Source organism: Polyodon spathula, chromosome 6 (genome assembly GCF_017654505.1).
Source record: "Polyodon spathula isolate WHYD16114869_AA chromosome 6, ASM1765450v1, whole genome shotgun sequence".
Lineage (NCBI taxonomy): Eukaryota > Metazoa > Chordata > Actinopteri > Acipenseriformes > Polyodontidae > Polyodon > Polyodon spathula.
In genome coordinates, this window is record NC_054539.1 from 9,088,265 (window position 1) to 9,106,763 (window position 18,499).

Here is an 18,499-nt window from a genome sequence, read left to right on the forward strand (position 1 = left end):
CTGTTGGTCTGCTTGTCACTCTTCCAGTACTTGAATGTGTTTTTTAGACCATGTAAAGGTCCTTTAACAAGGAGATCAGGAGCTGCTCTTCAGTTCTTCTTGTCTGTATATAAGTACGCGCCAGCTCCATCCAGTGCACAGCAGTGTGTTTGCAGTAAAACAAAAGGAAACGTGATGTGCTCACTCTTTTATATAAAAAAAGAAAACAAAAAAAACATTTGGCTGATCTAGACTAAAACTGAAGTCAAAATCACAGTATATTAGTTATTGTATTTTGTGTTTTTTAAATAGTAAAATCCACTCTGTAGTTTACTGGCTGCATGATTCTGTATCAGAAAGGGCAGTGTAAGCTAAGGTCAACACAATTATACCCTTACAGCTTTCCTCTAGGTATGAACTGACCATGCCTTCATCCTAGTGATCATTCTTCAAGATGGAATCAGGGTCTTCAAAATACATAGCAAAGCAAAGAGACTGGGCTGAAGGTGTGGGCTCAAACCAGAATCCTCCTGTGAAATTATAGCGGCAGAATTTAATTTTGAAGATGCCACTTTTGATGTCTCCAAAGAATCGCTGGGTCCAAAGGTTGAATACAACCCCTTGGTAAAATGACCGACACAAAGTGAGAACATTTTATATTTCATTTAAAATCACATATCAGAAATCAACCAATCACAGTGAAGTATTTGCCAAAATTCCACTACAGTTTGTGAGAACTGTCATTGTACAGGCATATTTATATATAATAAACTTCGTCTCTCAAGATTACAATTTCCCAACCATATCAAAACAAGATCCTTATCAGAAAGAGGCAGTGTCTTTAAAGAGTGCACACCTTTTTCTCTCGTTTACTCACTGTTACAACCTAGATTTTTAACAATTGACACCTAGGAATGGCAGTAAAATAACAAGGCACTCAAAAGGATATATATGGATATATATAGATATTGCCGACTCATGTAAATTAGTAGCTTGCAAAGGGGTTGGGATTTTTGTGTGGAAACTGTGATTATTTGTTGATTATTGTAAATATTTGATTACTGTTTGGTTTGTGATAATTGTTCAAGTTATTGTTGTACATGTTTATTGTTCATTTGGGAGTATTTCTGTGATTTGTTATTAACCTGTGAAAATCACCCTGAGAGGTGTGTGTGTCCGCTAGAGTGGGGAGGTGCCTGTGTACCTGTGTTTGTGAGCGGTGAGAGGTGAGTGGCTGCTGTTGGGAATCTCGAATAAAAAGGGCTGAGTTGCTTTCTTTATTAATCCATGGAGGTGATTTTAAGTGCCCTGCATGTCTACAATATTGTTTGTTTTTTATTATGTGCTATACACAAGTACATAATGTATATTAAATGTCATATTTAAAATGTATACATAATGCATTTTTCTCATATGAATTTTATATTTCTCAATATATTTACTTAATATTTTAAAAGCATTAATGATATATTTAACATCTAGACAATGTGGGGAAGCTATAAATAAAGGCCAACAAAATGCTCGTATATATAGCAAAAAGTGCTGAATTTAAATCAAGGGAAGTAATGTTAAAGCTTTACAATGCATTAGTAAGACCTCATCTAGAATATTGTGTGCAGTTCTGGTCACCTCGCTATAAAAAACATATTGCTGCTCTAGAAAGAGTGCAAAGAACAGCGACCAGAATTATTCCAGGCTTAAAAGGCATGTCATATGCAGACAAGCTAAAAGAATTGAATCTATTCAGTCTTGAACAAAGAAGACTATGCAGCGATCTATTTCAAGCATTCAAAATTCTAAAAGGTATTGACAATGTCGACCCAAGGGACTTTTTTGACCTGAAAAAAGAAACAAGGACCAGGGGTCACAAATGGAGATTAGATAAAGGGGCATTCAGAACAGAAAATAGGAGCCACTTTTTTACACAGAGAATTGTGGGAGTCTTGAACCAGCTCCCCAGTAATGTTGTTGAAGCTGACATCCTGGGATCCTGCAAGAAGCTTCTTGATGAGGTTGTGGGATCAATAAGCTACTAACAACCAAACGACCAAGATGGGCCGAATGGCCTCCTTTCGTTTGTAAACTTTCTTATGTTCTTATGTTCTTAAGTGCTGACTGGGCTGAAGTAGCCCCTCTTTTGCAGGCTGTGAAAGGGTTGTGGTCGCAGTAGACCACCTTGGAACTCTGGGAGGGCATCCTGCACAGCTGTTGGTAAGTCCTGTCCACAGACAAGCTTGGTCTGCAACTAGTGGTGCCTACCTCACCATAGGGGTAGGGCACACAAGGGGTAGGGCACTGCAGCATCTCTAAGATGTCTCCACAGCGTCTCCGTGACTGGTACTACAGGGGATGCTGCCACCGATGTGAAAGGTCCCACTATGGCGTTCTCCCAGTTCGGGGTCTCCAAGTTGCCTGTCCTAGTGTCCAGCTGTCTTATAAGATGTACCGGGCTTCAAATCAGAGTACTACTACTGGTACCACAAAGAAAAAAAAAATATTACAACTGTACAATTACTACTAATAATAATGACAACAATAAAACTGTTGGATAGGGATGCTCAATAATTCTGATCTACTGATTTTACAAGTCCAACTTTTATTTTACAATGGCGTTGCCGGAGGTCGGGGTGGTAACCTTTTATCAAAACAAGACCTGTTTTGTAATGGGACAGCCCCTCTCTAGTGTGTCCAATAGGAATTCACGGGCGGGGTCATGTATTTATTGCCGGTCTTTTGGATAGTTTCTAAGTTGTGTTGCTCTGTCTAGTGTGTGGATGGAGCTGTACTAAAGTCTGCTGCGCAGGTTTTATCGGCTGGCCCTGCTTATGACATAAAGACATTACCTGCTGTCCAAGCATGGCAAAAATTAGTTTAAAAAGAAATTTAAGAAAAATTCCGACTCTTGAAAGAGCAAACTGTTGTACTGTAGGCTGTCATTTCTTTGTTGAATGCAGACAAGATATACGACACGTCACATGCACACCTGCACACCTGCAATACAATTCATGTTGCTATTATGGGACATTCTCAGCGTACTGGCCAATCGGCGTACAGCGTGTTCATGTATGGACAATGTTTTTTATTTATATAACAGTGTAAGATAGTTGAATTAATAAATTAGTTATCCCAGTACATAGGGCTTATATATGTATTTTCTGTAGTGTCTTGCAGTGCTGAAGAGTTACGTCCTGGTTCACGATGTTTACTGACACTAATACAGTTGTGTGTGTGTGTGTGTGTGTGTGTGTGTGTGTGTGTGTGTGTGTGTGTCTGTGTGTGTGTGTGTGTGTGTGTGTGTGTGTGTGTGTATATATATATATATATATATATATATATATATATATATATATATATATATATATATATATATATATATATATATACACACACACACACACACACACACACACACACACACAAATGATCACGTCCGGTCAATGATGCTATTTCTAGTTACAAAACAAAGCATACAGCAAACAAAAACACCACTGGCTTCCCTCCTCCTCCATCGTTCAACATGGCATTTGTCATTAGGAACTGTCATTTTTACAATTTAATACAATTTTCTATATTTCGCGTACTTTCTGTTTGGATTGGCAAATCATCCTTCAATATACTTTATTTCATTTCCTCAACATTCTCTTCCCTATAAAGTCATGGGACATTTGAAAAAAAAAAAAGATGAACAAACTGTCATAAAGAGAATCCAAAAAAAACAGAAAGGCATGATTGATTCTGCTGAAAATATGACCAGAGATAAATATACAGGTGATGACAATCGTCAAAATCCCAGAACCAACCAGAGTTTAACACGGTCCTCCTTGCACACACGCCTTTGTCAGTGACCATCCCTTTCAAGCCTACAGGTGTGTTATACCTTTGCAAACAGAGGCAGACAAGCATCGGCTCGGGAAGATACTGTAGTGCGTCATAATATTCCTGAAGAACCATGTCTGGGGTTGCGTCGAAACTTCAACGAGACAGGGCAAGGGCAGCCGGTATTGGCGCCAACGGAAATGCAGTGAAATATATGAACCAGGACTTCGATTGTTTAAGAAATGAATGTCTGCAGGCTGGTAAACTCTTTACAGATGAAACGTTCCCTGCTTTGGCGTCTTCTCTGGGATATAATGAACTGGGGCCAAATTCCTCTAAAACACAAGGTGTTAGCTGGAAAAGACCCACGGTAAGGTAGAATTTTTTTGTGTTTTGGGTTGTATAACTGTAATGGTGTTGCATTTAGCTAAGTGCTTGCAGTGCACAACCTCATCGATATATTGAGTGTGTGTGACCTCGCATAACATTTCTGTCTGTGTCCATTATGATTTATACTTCAACGACAGTGCCGCATTTAGCTATTTCATGCTGTCGATGCATGCTTGCAAATAATAAGCATTCAAAAAAAAAGAAAAGAAAACGAATTTATCTTTTTGATTTCAATTGTATAATAATGAACCTATGAATCGAGAACCGTAGTATTTTACTTGTACATTAACAATAGAATAGACAGAGAAACTGACACCAACACCCACAATTTTTTTTTTTTCCCCAATATACTTTCCAAACGTTTCCTGCATTCCAAATGCATTGCCCCATTCCTATTGTGAAATGTGTCTTCAGGCAGGATGTTAATGCCACGCTTTTGTTATGCTTCTAAATTATGCTGAATATGTAGATCAACATGATTTGCATCCACCTGTTGTGTACACTGCTGGCGGCATATAATGCACAGAAGGATAGGTTCTAGACTGAGTTTGTGTACACTGGTAAGCACCCAGGCCTTAGATACAGTGTGTGTACAATCCGTATACACTCAGGTTTTAAATACAGTATGTGTACAATCCGTATACACCCAGGTTTTAGATACAGTATGTGTACACTCGTAAGCACCCAGGTCTTTTGTTTTCCAGGAGTTGTGTTCCAGCCCACAGTTTATTGTGGGGGGTGCCTCCAGAACTGATATCTGCCAAGGGGCCCTGGGTAAGTTTCACTAGGCAGAAGTTGGAGAAAAAATAGAAATACATGTGCTCTGTAATGTATAAAAGTTACATCTCCGTGGTGCAAGTTTCACAAAAAGGCAAGACAGCAGCCCTGAGCAGGCTGCTTGCTGTTGTTGGGTTGGCAGGGGTTCTTTTGTCTGTGACTGCACTTTTTCAGAATGCTAGTTTTTGCAAGGCTGAAAAAGTGACTGGGATCAGTTTTTACATAGAATGAATTTGTTTCACGAAGCAGGTTTTCTGAATAACAGCTAACTCTGTTTTACTTTGTGCCATGTACTATTACAGGCTCAGGTCCTGTTTACCATATCTTTAAATATCCCGTGTTAGAACATCTTGTAAATTACATTCATAACTTTATTCTTTCATCCTGTTTGTCTTCTTGAATGACAAAGTGTCAACCAGGTTCCAAAGGTGTGAGGACGCTTCGGTCCCTGCAGTGAAAACTGCCTTTGGGGAATGTCCTGTAAAAACTCCAATGCAACTTGGGCTTCTTTTTGATTAAGAAGAGTACCATGGATAATACATACAATAGTAACATATAGTAAACAGACACCAAAGAATCATCTCTCAGGATAGTAATGACAATGAGTGGGATATTTATGGCAATTTTAAATTCAGTTGTAAATATGACAGTATAATGAATTGCCAGAGTTTGGTCCCAATGATCATTGTATTAATTGTTTGGTAATTTCCCTAGTGGCTAAATTGTATTGCCATTTTCAAGTCATGCGTTTATTCAGCTGCATTCAGTCCATTTACCTCAACTTTGCCCAACAGGGTTTGTCAGTACAATAACTTCATGATAAATGAATATTATATGTTAGGGTTTCAAGTGAGTAAGCAGGGGATGTCGTCATCATTTGGTGTTTGCATCAATTCCATGCAAAATTTTGCACGCAAATCAGGAACTCACATGCTACTGTAGATCATACCGGTACAAAACTGCCTTTGACCAGTGAACTCTTATTATAAAAAGAAACTGCTCTATTTCTTCAGTGTGTTTGTTGGCACATTTCTTTGGCAGCAAAAGGGAATATCCCTTGGAATGCAGGGCTGAGTCACAAAGATTCATTGCTTCCAGGGGTGGCATGCATGAAGGGAGTTGAGAGGAAGACTTTTAATCACTGCCATCAGAGGGATATCAAACATTACACTGATTCTATTCTTCAGCTTTCCTCGTAACCAGTGTAATACACAGCGCTGGAAATCTACCATTTCCTTTGGTTGCCTCAGTTAAAATCTGTCCTCCTCAGCAGTGCAGCCTAAGAGGGCTGTGTTAAAATACTGAGCTTCCTTGTTCTGAACAATGAAAGGAAATTATATATGATGACACATTGGGTGTACACCAGCTTTGTAACGACTGAAAAGGAGTTCCACATAAAGTGAGAAGAACAATTAACTATTTCTGGGCCACAGTTCAAAGTATTTTATGATGAAATAATATTTTGTTTTAGGGTTTCATGTGCAGAGGTGTATTCAACTCATATTCAATTCATATTCAGCTTGTTCAATTCATATTCAACTCATATAAAATGTCATGCAATAAGAAAAAACAAAGTGTTTCATTTGAATTGCAGATACTTTGTGTTGTGCTAAGCCCCAAAGCCGTAAACATTTGCAATTGTTGATAATATTTCTTGTTGTTTTCTGAAGGGGACTGCTGGCTCCTGGCTGCCATCGCCTCTCTGACCCTCAACGAGGATGTTTTGGCCCGGGTCGTTCCCAGCGGACAAAGCTTCAAGGAGAACTACGCCGGAATCTTTCACTTCCAGGTCAGGAGGCTACCATAAAACCTTTCTGGGCATGATGAAAAAGCAGATTTATTTAATTTCAAAAGTTTGATGAGCAGATTATAGGTTCGTTTTCATTCATTAGAGATCTTTGGGGGGGAAAAAACATGCTTGGTCCATATTATATATAAGGTAAGCATTGTGTTTGCCCCCAAAAAATGACTCAAAGCTTAAAAATATTGTAGTTCTTCTTTCTCAATTAAAATTTCCCTCATCTGTGCAGTTTTTTATAGCTGATAATGGAAACACCTGCTAGCAGAAGGAACATTTAAAGTGCTAAGAAAATAAACCGCAAGGGATATGCTGATTGATAGTACAGAAGAGCACTGGCTTGTAACCCACAGTCAGTGACCAGGAAATCCACCATGCAGAAAACCTTTAGAATTAAGAGCCCTTTGTTCTGCAATATTCTACAAGCCCTTCCTTTTTCATGATTCCATAGATCAGGAAATAACACGAGATGTAAAACACACACATCTGCAGTAGTTACTGGCCAGGGTTATCAGAGAATACTGTTGCGTTATAGTAAGTAGAATGCTGTGACCCAAGTTATAATAAAATATACCCTCTACTAAAATCTACCTCTTTTGTTAATATGGATGACCTGTTCTAATAGTGCCTGTGACCTGTACACGTTATTCACGCGGTACTGCTTTTCCTGGTGCAGTTCTGGCAGTTTGGAGAGTGGGTTGACGTGGTGATTGATGACAGACTGCCCACGAGGAACGGAAAGCTGCTGTTTGTCCACTCAGCCGAGGGGTCAGAGTTCTGGAGCGCTCTGCTGGAGAAGGCCTACGCCAAGTAAGGAGATCCTTACCTGCTTATCTGCTTAGACTTAATAGATAATATGGCAGGTTGTAAACTGTTGTAACAATAATTTAACATCTCCTTTCTGTACTTGTTTGTTGCTAGTCTCATGCTATTACAATTGGTTCATGCCTGCCTTTGCCCTTGTTTCAAAATAGGGTTTTGTATTTTGGCTTGAAACCCACGACCCAACACTACAAACACCACATAAAAAGGAGCTCTTGTGTTCACAGACTTTTTACTGGGTGAATTTTAATATGATTGCCATTAGAAGGCACTGGCAGGATATTCATTTGTCCCACAAACTAACAGCAGCGTGATTGGGTAACAGTTAACTTGATATTGAACTTAATAGAATGCCAGAATGGAGATACATGCACAGTACTGTGCGTACGGTAATAATTATTTCTACATCAGTGGCTCAAATTGAGGTAAATGGAATTACTAGGCTCTTAATTGTTTAAGTGGTGGTTTCTATTGCCATCAGACTGATTTTGTGGGTAATGTAAAGCGTTAACGGACACAGATATTAACCCTTTCAGTCCTGAATAATTAGAATAAACTCCTTTATTGAGTATACATGAGAACAGGTGGTTTATTTGTGAAGTCCCCTGCTCGGGAGAGTCTTTGAGTAAGATTTCAGTTCAGCGAGACGCTAACCCTGTCCCTTGCTTCAGGCTAAACAGCTCTTACGAGGCTTTGTCGGGCGGGAGCACTACTGAAGGGTTTGAGGACTTCACTGGAGGCATTGCAGAGGCTTACGATCTCAAGAAGCCTCGCCCCCAGCTTTTCAAGATCATCCAGAAAGCTCTGAGGAGAGGGTCTCTCCTGGGCTGCTCCATAGATGTAAGTATTTTATCCTGTACTACTCCATCATTGACTACTTCCTTATCAATTGTGCTGTGCTGTCGTTTGTAATCATACCAAGTCTTGTTTTAGTAACGTCAGACCAACAGCTTGCAGTTCCACCAAGATGACCATTAATTGGAGCAAAGCATGTGCAAACACTACAAATAGTGAACCTAACATTCGGTTTTCACATTGAACTGTAATAGGATTTTAAAATGTTCTTATGGTGCTGGTCAAATACTGTAACTATATCATTATTTTTGTAACCTTTTTTAAGGTACAAGTGATGTATGTACCTCCAAAAAATTATACTGCACTTATTTCTGCAAAGAGGTACACGAAACAGGGTTTTAAATGTACTGCCAGGTTGTACCTGATCATCCAGATGGTCAGTTTCCTTGTGATACTTGAGTCACTGTCAAATGTGTTGTAAGAAGAAACCGTTTGAACAGCCGCTCAAGTCCTTGTGTACCTCAAGAGGTTAAAGAAAGTTAAATTTGTAACCTTACTGTGTCTCACATAGCATACATTGCTCATTGGAACTGGAGGTAAAGAAAGTTTGCCTTACCAGTGATAGAAAAAGCAAAATTAATACAAAAACACAAGACTTTTTTTTTTTCTTTCTTTCAAAGGTACAGGACCATCTTGGGTTTTTAAGTTTGTTTTTGTTTTTTTATCACTGATAACGACCAAAAATGTAAAAATGGCAGCATGTTGTTTCACGATTAAGATCTCATTTTTGCTTTGCTGTGTTAGATCACAAGCTCTGCAGAAACAGAAGCTGTGACATCACAGAAGCTGGTGAAGGGGCACGCCTACTCAATCACTGCAGCTGACGAGGTGAGTTTGATGGTTTCTGGGAAATGATGTGGTAATACAGTAAATCAGAAGTGGCCTATTCCAATACTGGAGCGTCTTTTAGGGCCTTGGTGGAGGTTTAATGGCTTCATTTAGTTTTTTTTTTTTTTTTTTTTAACAACTGCTTTTATTCATTTTCCAATTTTCTCCCAATTTTGGAGTGTCCAATTGTTGTTATTCAAACTGGCTCACCACTGCAACCTCCGATTTAACTCGGGAGAGACGAAGACGAGCACTCGTGTCCTCCAAAACGAGTGCCATCAGCTTTTTTTTGCTCTGCAAGCCCGCCATGAGGAACTTGCAGTGTACAGGCTGGCCCGCAGGCACCCGGTCAGCCACAGGAGTTGCTGGTGTGTGGTGAGCCCAGCTGGCGTAACACCTACCCTTCCTGGGCAACGCTTTAGCGTCCACGGTCGACAGTGGCATAGCTTTGATATGAACCGGCATTCTCCAAGTTATAGGGCACATCCTGCACATGCCTAACACATCAGTGATGAAACACCAATTACTCTTTGTTTCTAAGATATTCACTTTTCAAAATAAGACGTACAAGCTTGTAAGAAGTGTTCATCTGAGCATAACATAAGGATTGGATGGGTATATTGGAAGGGAATACAAAAAAAAGTTGGATATTTTCTTTTTATCAGTGTAGCACTCAGTGATGTAATTACTATATACTGAAAAAGAGTTTTCGGGGGGAAAAAAACAGCCTTACTTATTATCTGTGCCTTAAGGAAACCTGCTGCTTTTAATTAAGCATTTAATTTTACTCGGGTCGACGGCTCTGACAACCTTCTGTAGCCCAAAACAATACTGAGAATATCAGCTAGAACTGAAATTCCTTAACCCGTTCAAACACCAGAACAGGATAGCTAGAGTCAGTATACAACCATTGTCTCAGTTCAGGAAAGATTTTTTTTTTTATTACATTACAATTCATTTAAACCCATTAAATGGCTTATCTTCCAGTGTTACACTTACAGTACAGTATTTACAGGGCTGTATGTGTTTTGTGCCCGTGTGTTTTGCCTGGACAGGTGGAATATCAAGGCCAGCAGGAAAAGCTGATCAGGATCCGTAACCCATGGGGTCAGGTAGAGTGGACTGGACCCTGGAGTGACAAGTAAGTCACTGTCACGTGATAATACTGTATGATATTGAGAAAGGGTAGCGCCACTGGCAACGCTCATTACCGACAGAGAGAGAGAGACTCAGACACAACAAGCTGCAGTTTAAAATGCTGTTGCGCATTTATTAACAAAAACCACAAACAAACACCGCACAAAATAAAATATTTACACAAATCAATAAGACTTAGGCTGTGTGTGAAGGAGTGTATTTGCCTTCACTACATCCAACACAACACAGATGTCATCCTCCAACGCTCACCTAAACACCAACCTTTTAAACAAAGGATTTTCTCCCTTTTTATACCATGTGGCCACATTCTCACATTTTTTTTCTGGCAGGGAGAATTTAACGCCCTTCCTACCAACCCAATATTCAGATCTTTTGTGTAAAATAAACAGATCTGTATGGACATCGTGATAGGATGAGAGCCTGGACTTGATAATGCCTCTTTAAAACAGAGATTCCTATAGTGACTCGACCGTAGGCAGTCGACTCTCACAACTCGCATGCTGTCTTTTACAGTTCTCAACAGTGGAGCTCCACCAGCGAAGCTGACAGGAGGAGACTGAGAAACAACTCAGAAGACGGAGAATTTTGGTAAAACAGGTTATTGATGTGACATTTTAAAATGAAAAAACCCCATTCTTTTACATTGGTTCATACCATTGTACTGTAAGTCAGTCGTACATTGTGGTTCCTGTATGTTAGAGTAACCACCCATACTTTAATGCTTTATGCAAGTTCCTAGACTTAGATATGTGTGTAGATATATTTGAAAATAGTGTTCTCACTGCTGTAATAAAGCTTACGAGCATGTGTCCAATCATGGTTCTGGCAGGCCATTCCACTCCAGGTTTAACTGGTAAAATGATATATCGGTAATTAACTATTTTAGTCTGGATGCAGGTTTAATTGGTTCAGTTAAACAATTCAGAACAGGGTTAGAACAAAGATCAGGAGTGGAAGGGACAACTTTGAACAACCCTGCTTTATAACAGTTACATGTGGAGCGCTGAACTGTATATGACATGTCAGCGGTGTTGTTTCCAGGATGTCCTTCTCTGATTTCCTGACTCACTACTCCCGTGTGGAGATCTGTAACCTGACCCCCGATGCCCTGACCAGTGACGAGTACAATAAGTGGGATTTGTCCAAGTATGAGGGGAGCTGGAGGAGCGGCTCCACTGCTGGCGGCTGCAGGAACTACTCGGGTAGGGAACGAGTCATCCAGCCTGCTCGATCAGCACTCTCAACACATCTGTAACAATATTGTTTAGTTCTTAAAGTAATCGTAGCTCATTGTAAAACCTGATATCTGGCATTCCTTTACTTTAAGCTCCCAGTTATTCTTGGGTCATCTGTTTGCACATGTAATCCCTGGGTCATTCCATTTGTTAAAAACTGAAAGCATGTCAGTCAATAGGGGAAGCAGCTGATTGGCCATTGACAGGAAAGAAGCCAATGAAAGGGGTGGGGACAGTACCATTCTCCAGGTTAAATGGTCAAAAAGCATGGTATACAAACAGTGTTTCTTGAGCCTAGAGTAGTACGAGATACCATGTTTTGAAACGAAAATACATGTTTGCTATAATGTGTGTTTCTTTCAAAACTGCACAACTGAGACCTGTAGAATGAATACATATTCATGGCAGAGATATTATATGGAATTAGTTTGTCAGCTATTAAAGGAAAGCAGCAGGGGCTTGGCAATCAGGTATGACGTTATCTAGCCAAAGCTGACAGGGATGTAGATCTAGTGGTGAAAAAACGTTCATGTTTGTTAATGTTTCTTGTACACGTCTGCATAGCTGTTGCCCAGTTGCACTCTCTCTCTCTCTCTCTCTTTCCAGACACTTTCTGGACGAACCCCCAGTTTGTGCTCAAGCTGGAGGAGGTGGACGATGACCCTGATGATGGGGAGGACGGCTGCACCTTCCTGGTGGGTCTGATACAGAAGAACCGCAGAAGGCAGAGGAAGATGGGAGAGGACATGCACACCATCGGCTTCGCCATCTACGAGGTACGCACACTGACACCCATACACTCACAAACACACAACCAGATAGATACTCTCTCACACACACACACACAACCATGTACACATTCACTGACACACACACAACCACATGCACACACAAACGAACACACACACACTCAAACACACAAACTCACACAGTCACTGACATACACACAAGTACAAACACTTACACACTAACACACCCACGCAGAGGATTGTCTATATATGGCGTAAGTCTGTAACAGAATAGATTCAGTGTTATGAGAATCCTCTTGTGAAGCCTGTTTTTCCGGATCAGTGTAGTGAGCTGAAAGGCAAGGTTTTCAAAGGCAGCTTGTCTGTTACATGAGTCACATGTGGGCAGGTCAGCTTCAGTTTGTGTAGGTGTATATGCCTTGTTTTTCCATTATTAAGAGGTCTTGAAAATGCTCCTTTTATTAAACATTCCAGTCTTAGAGACATGTAATAGACAAAAGTATACAGTAGTTTACAGTTAAAGGAAAATAGTAATCAAGTGTAATTATAACATAGTTTCTTTTTTTACCTTCCTAAGTTAAATAAGTCTTGCCATCTCATTACAGCATAGTGGGAAATAGGGCCAGTTGCACCCTAAAAAAGAATCACCTTCAATGCTGTGATATTTATGTTACTTAAATCTTATTGCTCAACTTCGTAAATGCCGCCCAATAAATGTTCTTTCTCTTGTTTTTTCAGGTTCCGGAGGAGGTATGTAAGACCAATAAGAAAATCAAAGTGTCAGTATCGTTTTGGTTTGATTTGTATAAGGATGATTTTCAAATACTTTGCACACCATCCTAATCCATGTTCGCGCTCCAAACGTTGGAACGTTGGTGTAACAGAGTTCAACTGGTAGAAGCAAGCAGTTTTTATACATATATTATACAAGCCTGCTTAAATCTGATTTGAGCTATTTAAACAAACACGGGCAAGGTGGTTTCAAACAAGATGCTTTCAGGGGGGGCCACAGCACAAAGAGAAATATCCCTGAAATTACCATGACACTTGACATAGCAGTTGGGTGGCACAATACTTCATTGGTAATTCCAGCTCTAGCAGTATGTAGCATTTTACAGCAATCTTCTCGTTTCTGTAAGCTATTGTAGGGGACTGCATTAGGGGATGCTCAAAACCCAAAAATGTGTCTTCTATTTTTACTTCATTTTTCAAAAGACAAAACAAGAATGAGAAATAAACAAACTTACCTAACGTGACATACCCGCTGTGTTTTATTTTTAGCTTTGTAACTTTTTCTCTTTTTTTAAAGGATTAAAAGGCTTTGAAAATCAGCCCCTTTTGTCTCTTATAGTTGTTGTTATATGTTATGCACTATTTAGTATGCCGGGAAAAGGAATGTGCACCTGAGCAAAAACTTCTTCTTGAGGAATCAGTCCAAGGCGCGCTCCGAGACCTTTGTCAACCTGCGGGAGGTGTGCAGCCGCTTCAAGCTGCCGCCCGGAGAGTACCTCGTGGTCCCCTCCACCTTCGAGCCGCACAAAAATGGGGACTTCTGTCTGCGTGTCTTCGCAGAGAAACAGGCCGAGACGCAGTGAGTACCGCGGTCCTGGGAAACGTAGCGCAGGCACAGTTTGAGAGAGCCTGGGTCCTGTAACCTGTTGCCGCTTAACCAGCTATTTGGGAAATTCCAGAACAATAGAATGTGCTGCTGAAAGACATGGTATCCTTGTTTATATCTGATTTTAAATCTGATGTAATGACAGTGGGGACACCTTGTCAAAACCCATCTGTCATCCATTAGTATGTTTATTTTCAAATCACTGAAGAGATACAGTTCTCCCCCTATATAGTTCCTTAACCCGTTCCACATTATAGAAGACCAGTATTATGAACTTGACTTCTGAGAGTTGATTCATATCATTTTAAAGTTGATTTTAGTATTTGTTTCTTTCAGGGAGCTGGATAACGAGGTTCAAGCAAAACTGGACGAGGTAAAAGCACCTGATATTAATAAAATGTACATGTTGTATAAAGAGTGTTAAATACACAAATGTAAAATGCTTTGAGTCGTTTTAATACAAATATTTTCTGTTAAACTCTTTTTTTGTTTGTGTTTCCAGGTTGAAATTACTGAAGGTGACGTTGATGACAAGTTCAGGAAACTGTTCTCCAATCTAGCAGGACAGGTGAGTAAGGGCAGTTTATCACCTAAAGATATTAGGGGCAAGGCAACTGGTCCCCTTTGCTGGTTTCCTATTGGTTTAACCCATCCACATCAAATGCCTCTGAAGTTCTTTCCATAAATCCCATTGCAGGAGGTTTGAGGGGTGGGGGGGGAATTGTGCTGTTTGTGTGTGTACATGAATCATAAATACGACTGGAAACGAGTTACCCATGTCCCCAGATCAGATTACAAGAAATCAGATAACTCGACTCAATATGATTCCCAAGTCCCATTGCTCAGTTTCCATTGCTTTCAGAATCCAATTTAATCAGGATTGTATGTGCCATGTAAAGATATTGATTGAAAGGGAATACTCTTGTCTCACAGCTGTCAGTCCTGCACCTTGCACAAGAAATGCATTACACTTAGTTTGTGTGTGAGAGAAATTCATGCAAGAGGAGTTAAACTGCATGATTGTGTTAGATCCTGTTATTTTATGAAATCAAAAAACCTCTTACCTCTTTGTGTTTATATATTGCAGGACAGTGAAATTTCAGTGTTTGAACTGCGTAACATACTTAACAAAGTAGTATCAAAGCGTAAGTTTCATTCTAGGGTTATTACTTTTTAAGATGGAGAATGTACGCTGGTAATGTCGTTACTTATTAACGGATGTACAAATGTATGTCACACTGAGTTTTGGAGTGGATATCAGTCTCCTAAACCCTAAAAATGTTGGTGTGGTACTTGCTGTATAAGGCTATAATATTTAAAATATTTTAACTGTAAAAAAAAAAAAAAAAAAAAAAAAAAAGTACTCATTATTTTAAACAATGCAATAATAAAGCTATCACTTGATATTCATCCTGAATATCTACTGTTGTTCTGACTGGTACATTTTTTAAATTTCTCTTTTAGGTTCTGACATTAAGACAGACGGATTCAGCCTGGAAACCTGTCGGACCATGGTCAACCTTTTGGATGTATCCCTGCATTTAAAATTTCATTTACACATATACACATGTCGAGGGATTGGAATGATCATGTATCCCTACAATTCCAACAATAAGAAACTAACAGTGCATACAGCCTTCATCCTCATGGTGCCAGTTTGCAAGCAACATAGGAAAGTGTTTACATGCCTGCCTTTCTAACCCAAATGCAGTTGTTGGCTCAAGAGCCTCATCTACAATAGGCACACATCCACTGGACAAGTGTTTTTGCAATTTCACCAACAAAACTGCTTTAAAAAGTTGTACATTTTAGCATAAGGCCTTCTGCCTTTTGACAAGCTATTGGGTTCTCTGTATTCGATATTGCCTTAACTTTCTTCTTAGAAAGATGGAACTGGGAAGTTGGGTTTGGTGGAGTTCAAGATACTGTGGACCAAAATTGAGGGCTATCTGGTATGTGTGACTCTACTGCTAAGTCTTTGCTTCTTATCACTCACTTCAAACAACATATCATAATGCCAACTGGCATGTCTGTCATTCCTAAGAAACATTTCTTTCTTTACAGAATATCTACCGGAGTAGAGACGTTGATCGCTCTGGTACTATGAGCTCACATGAGATGCGTGTGGCCATCCAAGAAGCAGGTACTGTACAGTGTGGGACTGGATTGTATAGCTCTCAGGCAAAGGGTGCAGACCATCTGCATGGCACTTTAGGTAGGGTTTGTATGTGTGTGTTCCCTTGCCAAAGTTTACCACAGTATTTTTGCATGGTATGTTTTTGGTTTTACCATGTTTTTCCCATGGCTATACATGGGAAAAGCATGGGAATTATATGCAATATACATATGCATTTACCAATTTTACCCTGGTTTGTCGTGTTTATTAATATGCTTTACAATGTTTCTCTGTTCTTTACAATGCTTGCCTATGCTTTACCGTGCATTTGCTGAGCTATATTATTACTGTGGGAAACTTTGACAGGGGTCTATTTGAAGTGTACTTTAACTTCTAATGAGGGGGTTCAACAGAACCAGTGACACTGAAAAGGTTGTAAATCTTTTAAAGTTAAGGAGCCAGGCTAATCAAACAGTATTGGTGTTGACTCACTTTTTTGTAATAAACACTAGAGGGAATTATTTTTATTTATTTTTTACTGGATATCATATGGGTTTTTTTTTCCTGCATTCATTCAAATCCAATATGACTGTTATCATTGAGGAATGGGTCTGTGTCCCTCCAGGACCATTTGTAAAATCAGTGTCAAAGTGCACTAACAGCAAATATGTTTTATTTTTTAGGTTTCACTTTAAACAACATGTTGCTCCAGACTGTGGTTGCGCGTTACTCCGAGGCCGACCTCACGGTTGACTTCGACAACTTCGTTGGGTGTCTGGTTCGTTTGGAAACCATGTTTAGTAAGTCTTTAAAACCACCAATTTCTGAATGTATCAAAAACATACTTTAAAAAAAAGTTATTAAATAGTCATAGATATTCAAAATACCTTTTTATTTTGTACAGTCAAATCCTGATCAACATTCCCTCTTTCTGTTTCTCTACAGAACTGTTTAAAGCCATTGACACAGAGAAAAGTGGATCTGTGGAGTTTACACTATTGGCAGTAAGTTGTAAAAAGATATTTATTATTATTTTAGGGTTGAATCTCAGCCCTCTTCTACTGGCTAACCAATGTTGTAAAGACCAAGCCCACATTTTTTAAAGATCAGGTACTCCAGTGGGTGTGATCCCGAGTCAAACTGTCCAAACATTCTGTCCATCTACATGAATCAATATTTGAATCATAAAATATATCAATTAAGCTTTGGGTGAAAACAAACTGCAAAATTCGAGTCCTGAAACAAAAGATCGTAAGACAAGTTGAAAGGACACTGGGAGTTATTGCCTTAACTTTGGACTCCAGTGTAAATTACTTGTTAGTTACTGTAGCTGTAAAGCCATGCTTCTTGTTAAAATTTGTGTAACTTGCTTTCTGTTTGTTTCTGATTTGCTCCACAGTGGCTGAATTTCACAATGATTTAAGGCAGCTGAGAGCTCCAGCAGTCAGTCCCAGCATGAACTGTCTCAAGGATTTGCTGCCTGAAACACAGAAAAGCTGTGGCAAGGCTACTGCAGCTCATTCAAGCTGTGCCGTACGAGACAGGGAGACTGTCAAATGGATTTGCTTTTATACTGCTCTGATATACGATTTCTCAATTGATATTTAGAAATGAAGGACTTTGCAGTTCTGTTGTTTTAAATTATATTTTGTTGCATTTTTGTTTGGTACCTGTCAATGGTGGCTAACATTCGAGAAGGGCTACCTCACTAGTACCATAAACTAATTTACTTGGACGTATTGAAATAAATATATTGTATGCTGCAATTAACTGACTAAGGTGTATGGGCAGACTTTTTTGCAGAAAATGCCTTTTATTATAAAACAAAAAGCATGCTTTTACTATGGGAAACTGTAATAAGGGTTGTGGTAGCAGTAACAAAAATACTACTTTAGAGAAGATAATTCAAGACTGACACTATCAGTACATAATGGGTTATATTTTATTGAATAAAGATCCTAACCCTAAAGCTTTATGTAAAGTGTTCATCAAACTACTATATTGCCACATGTTTTCACTTTTGTGGTTTCTGGTGCATGGGTACTTAAAGGGAGTGTTGATCAGTGTGGAAGTATAACAAAATGTTTACCTTTGTTTTGTGTCATTTCTCGTTTACTTTGATGCATTGTGTAAAGGCTTCTAATGCAGGTTTAGAATTTTAAATGATTTTAAGCAACATCAGTAAAAGGAAAAAGCATTAAAAAAAAAAATCAGTATAATTTGAAATGCATTAAGGTGAGTAATAAACTGACTCCGTTGTGATTTAGCAGTTTGTTCAAACAATTTAACAGCAAATGCTGGAGTTTTTCTGCATAATTCTGCGTAAATAAATAAAAAGTTATAAAGAAGGGGCAACAA

At 39.2% G+C, this 18,499-nt stretch overlaps 1 protein-coding gene across 1 annotated transcript; it reads left to right on the forward strand.

Moving 5' to 3' along the window:
• The first annotated feature begins 3,836 nt into the window (after window positions 1-3,836).
• On the forward strand, window positions 3,837-18,235 carry LOC121316797 (calpain-2 catalytic subunit-like). The gene is made up of 21 exons (XM_041252002.1): window positions 3,837-4,165; window positions 4,890-4,959; window positions 6,633-6,751; window positions 7,437-7,570; window positions 8,254-8,422; window positions 9,182-9,265; window positions 10,321-10,406; window positions 10,937-11,011; window positions 11,465-11,625; window positions 12,265-12,434; window positions 13,146-13,157; window positions 13,787-13,998; window positions 14,362-14,398; window positions 14,528-14,593; window positions 15,113-15,170; window positions 15,490-15,554; window positions 15,909-15,977; window positions 16,090-16,168; window positions 16,825-16,941; window positions 17,087-17,145; window positions 17,541-18,235. The coding sequence occupies exons 1-21, from the start codon at window positions 3,929-3,931 to the stop codon at window positions 17,562-17,564; spliced, it is 2,103 nt and encodes a 700-aa protein (XP_041107936.1). The 5' UTR covers window positions 3,837-3,928; the 3' UTR covers window positions 17,565-18,235.
• Window positions 18,236-18,499: the final 264 nt, after the last annotated feature.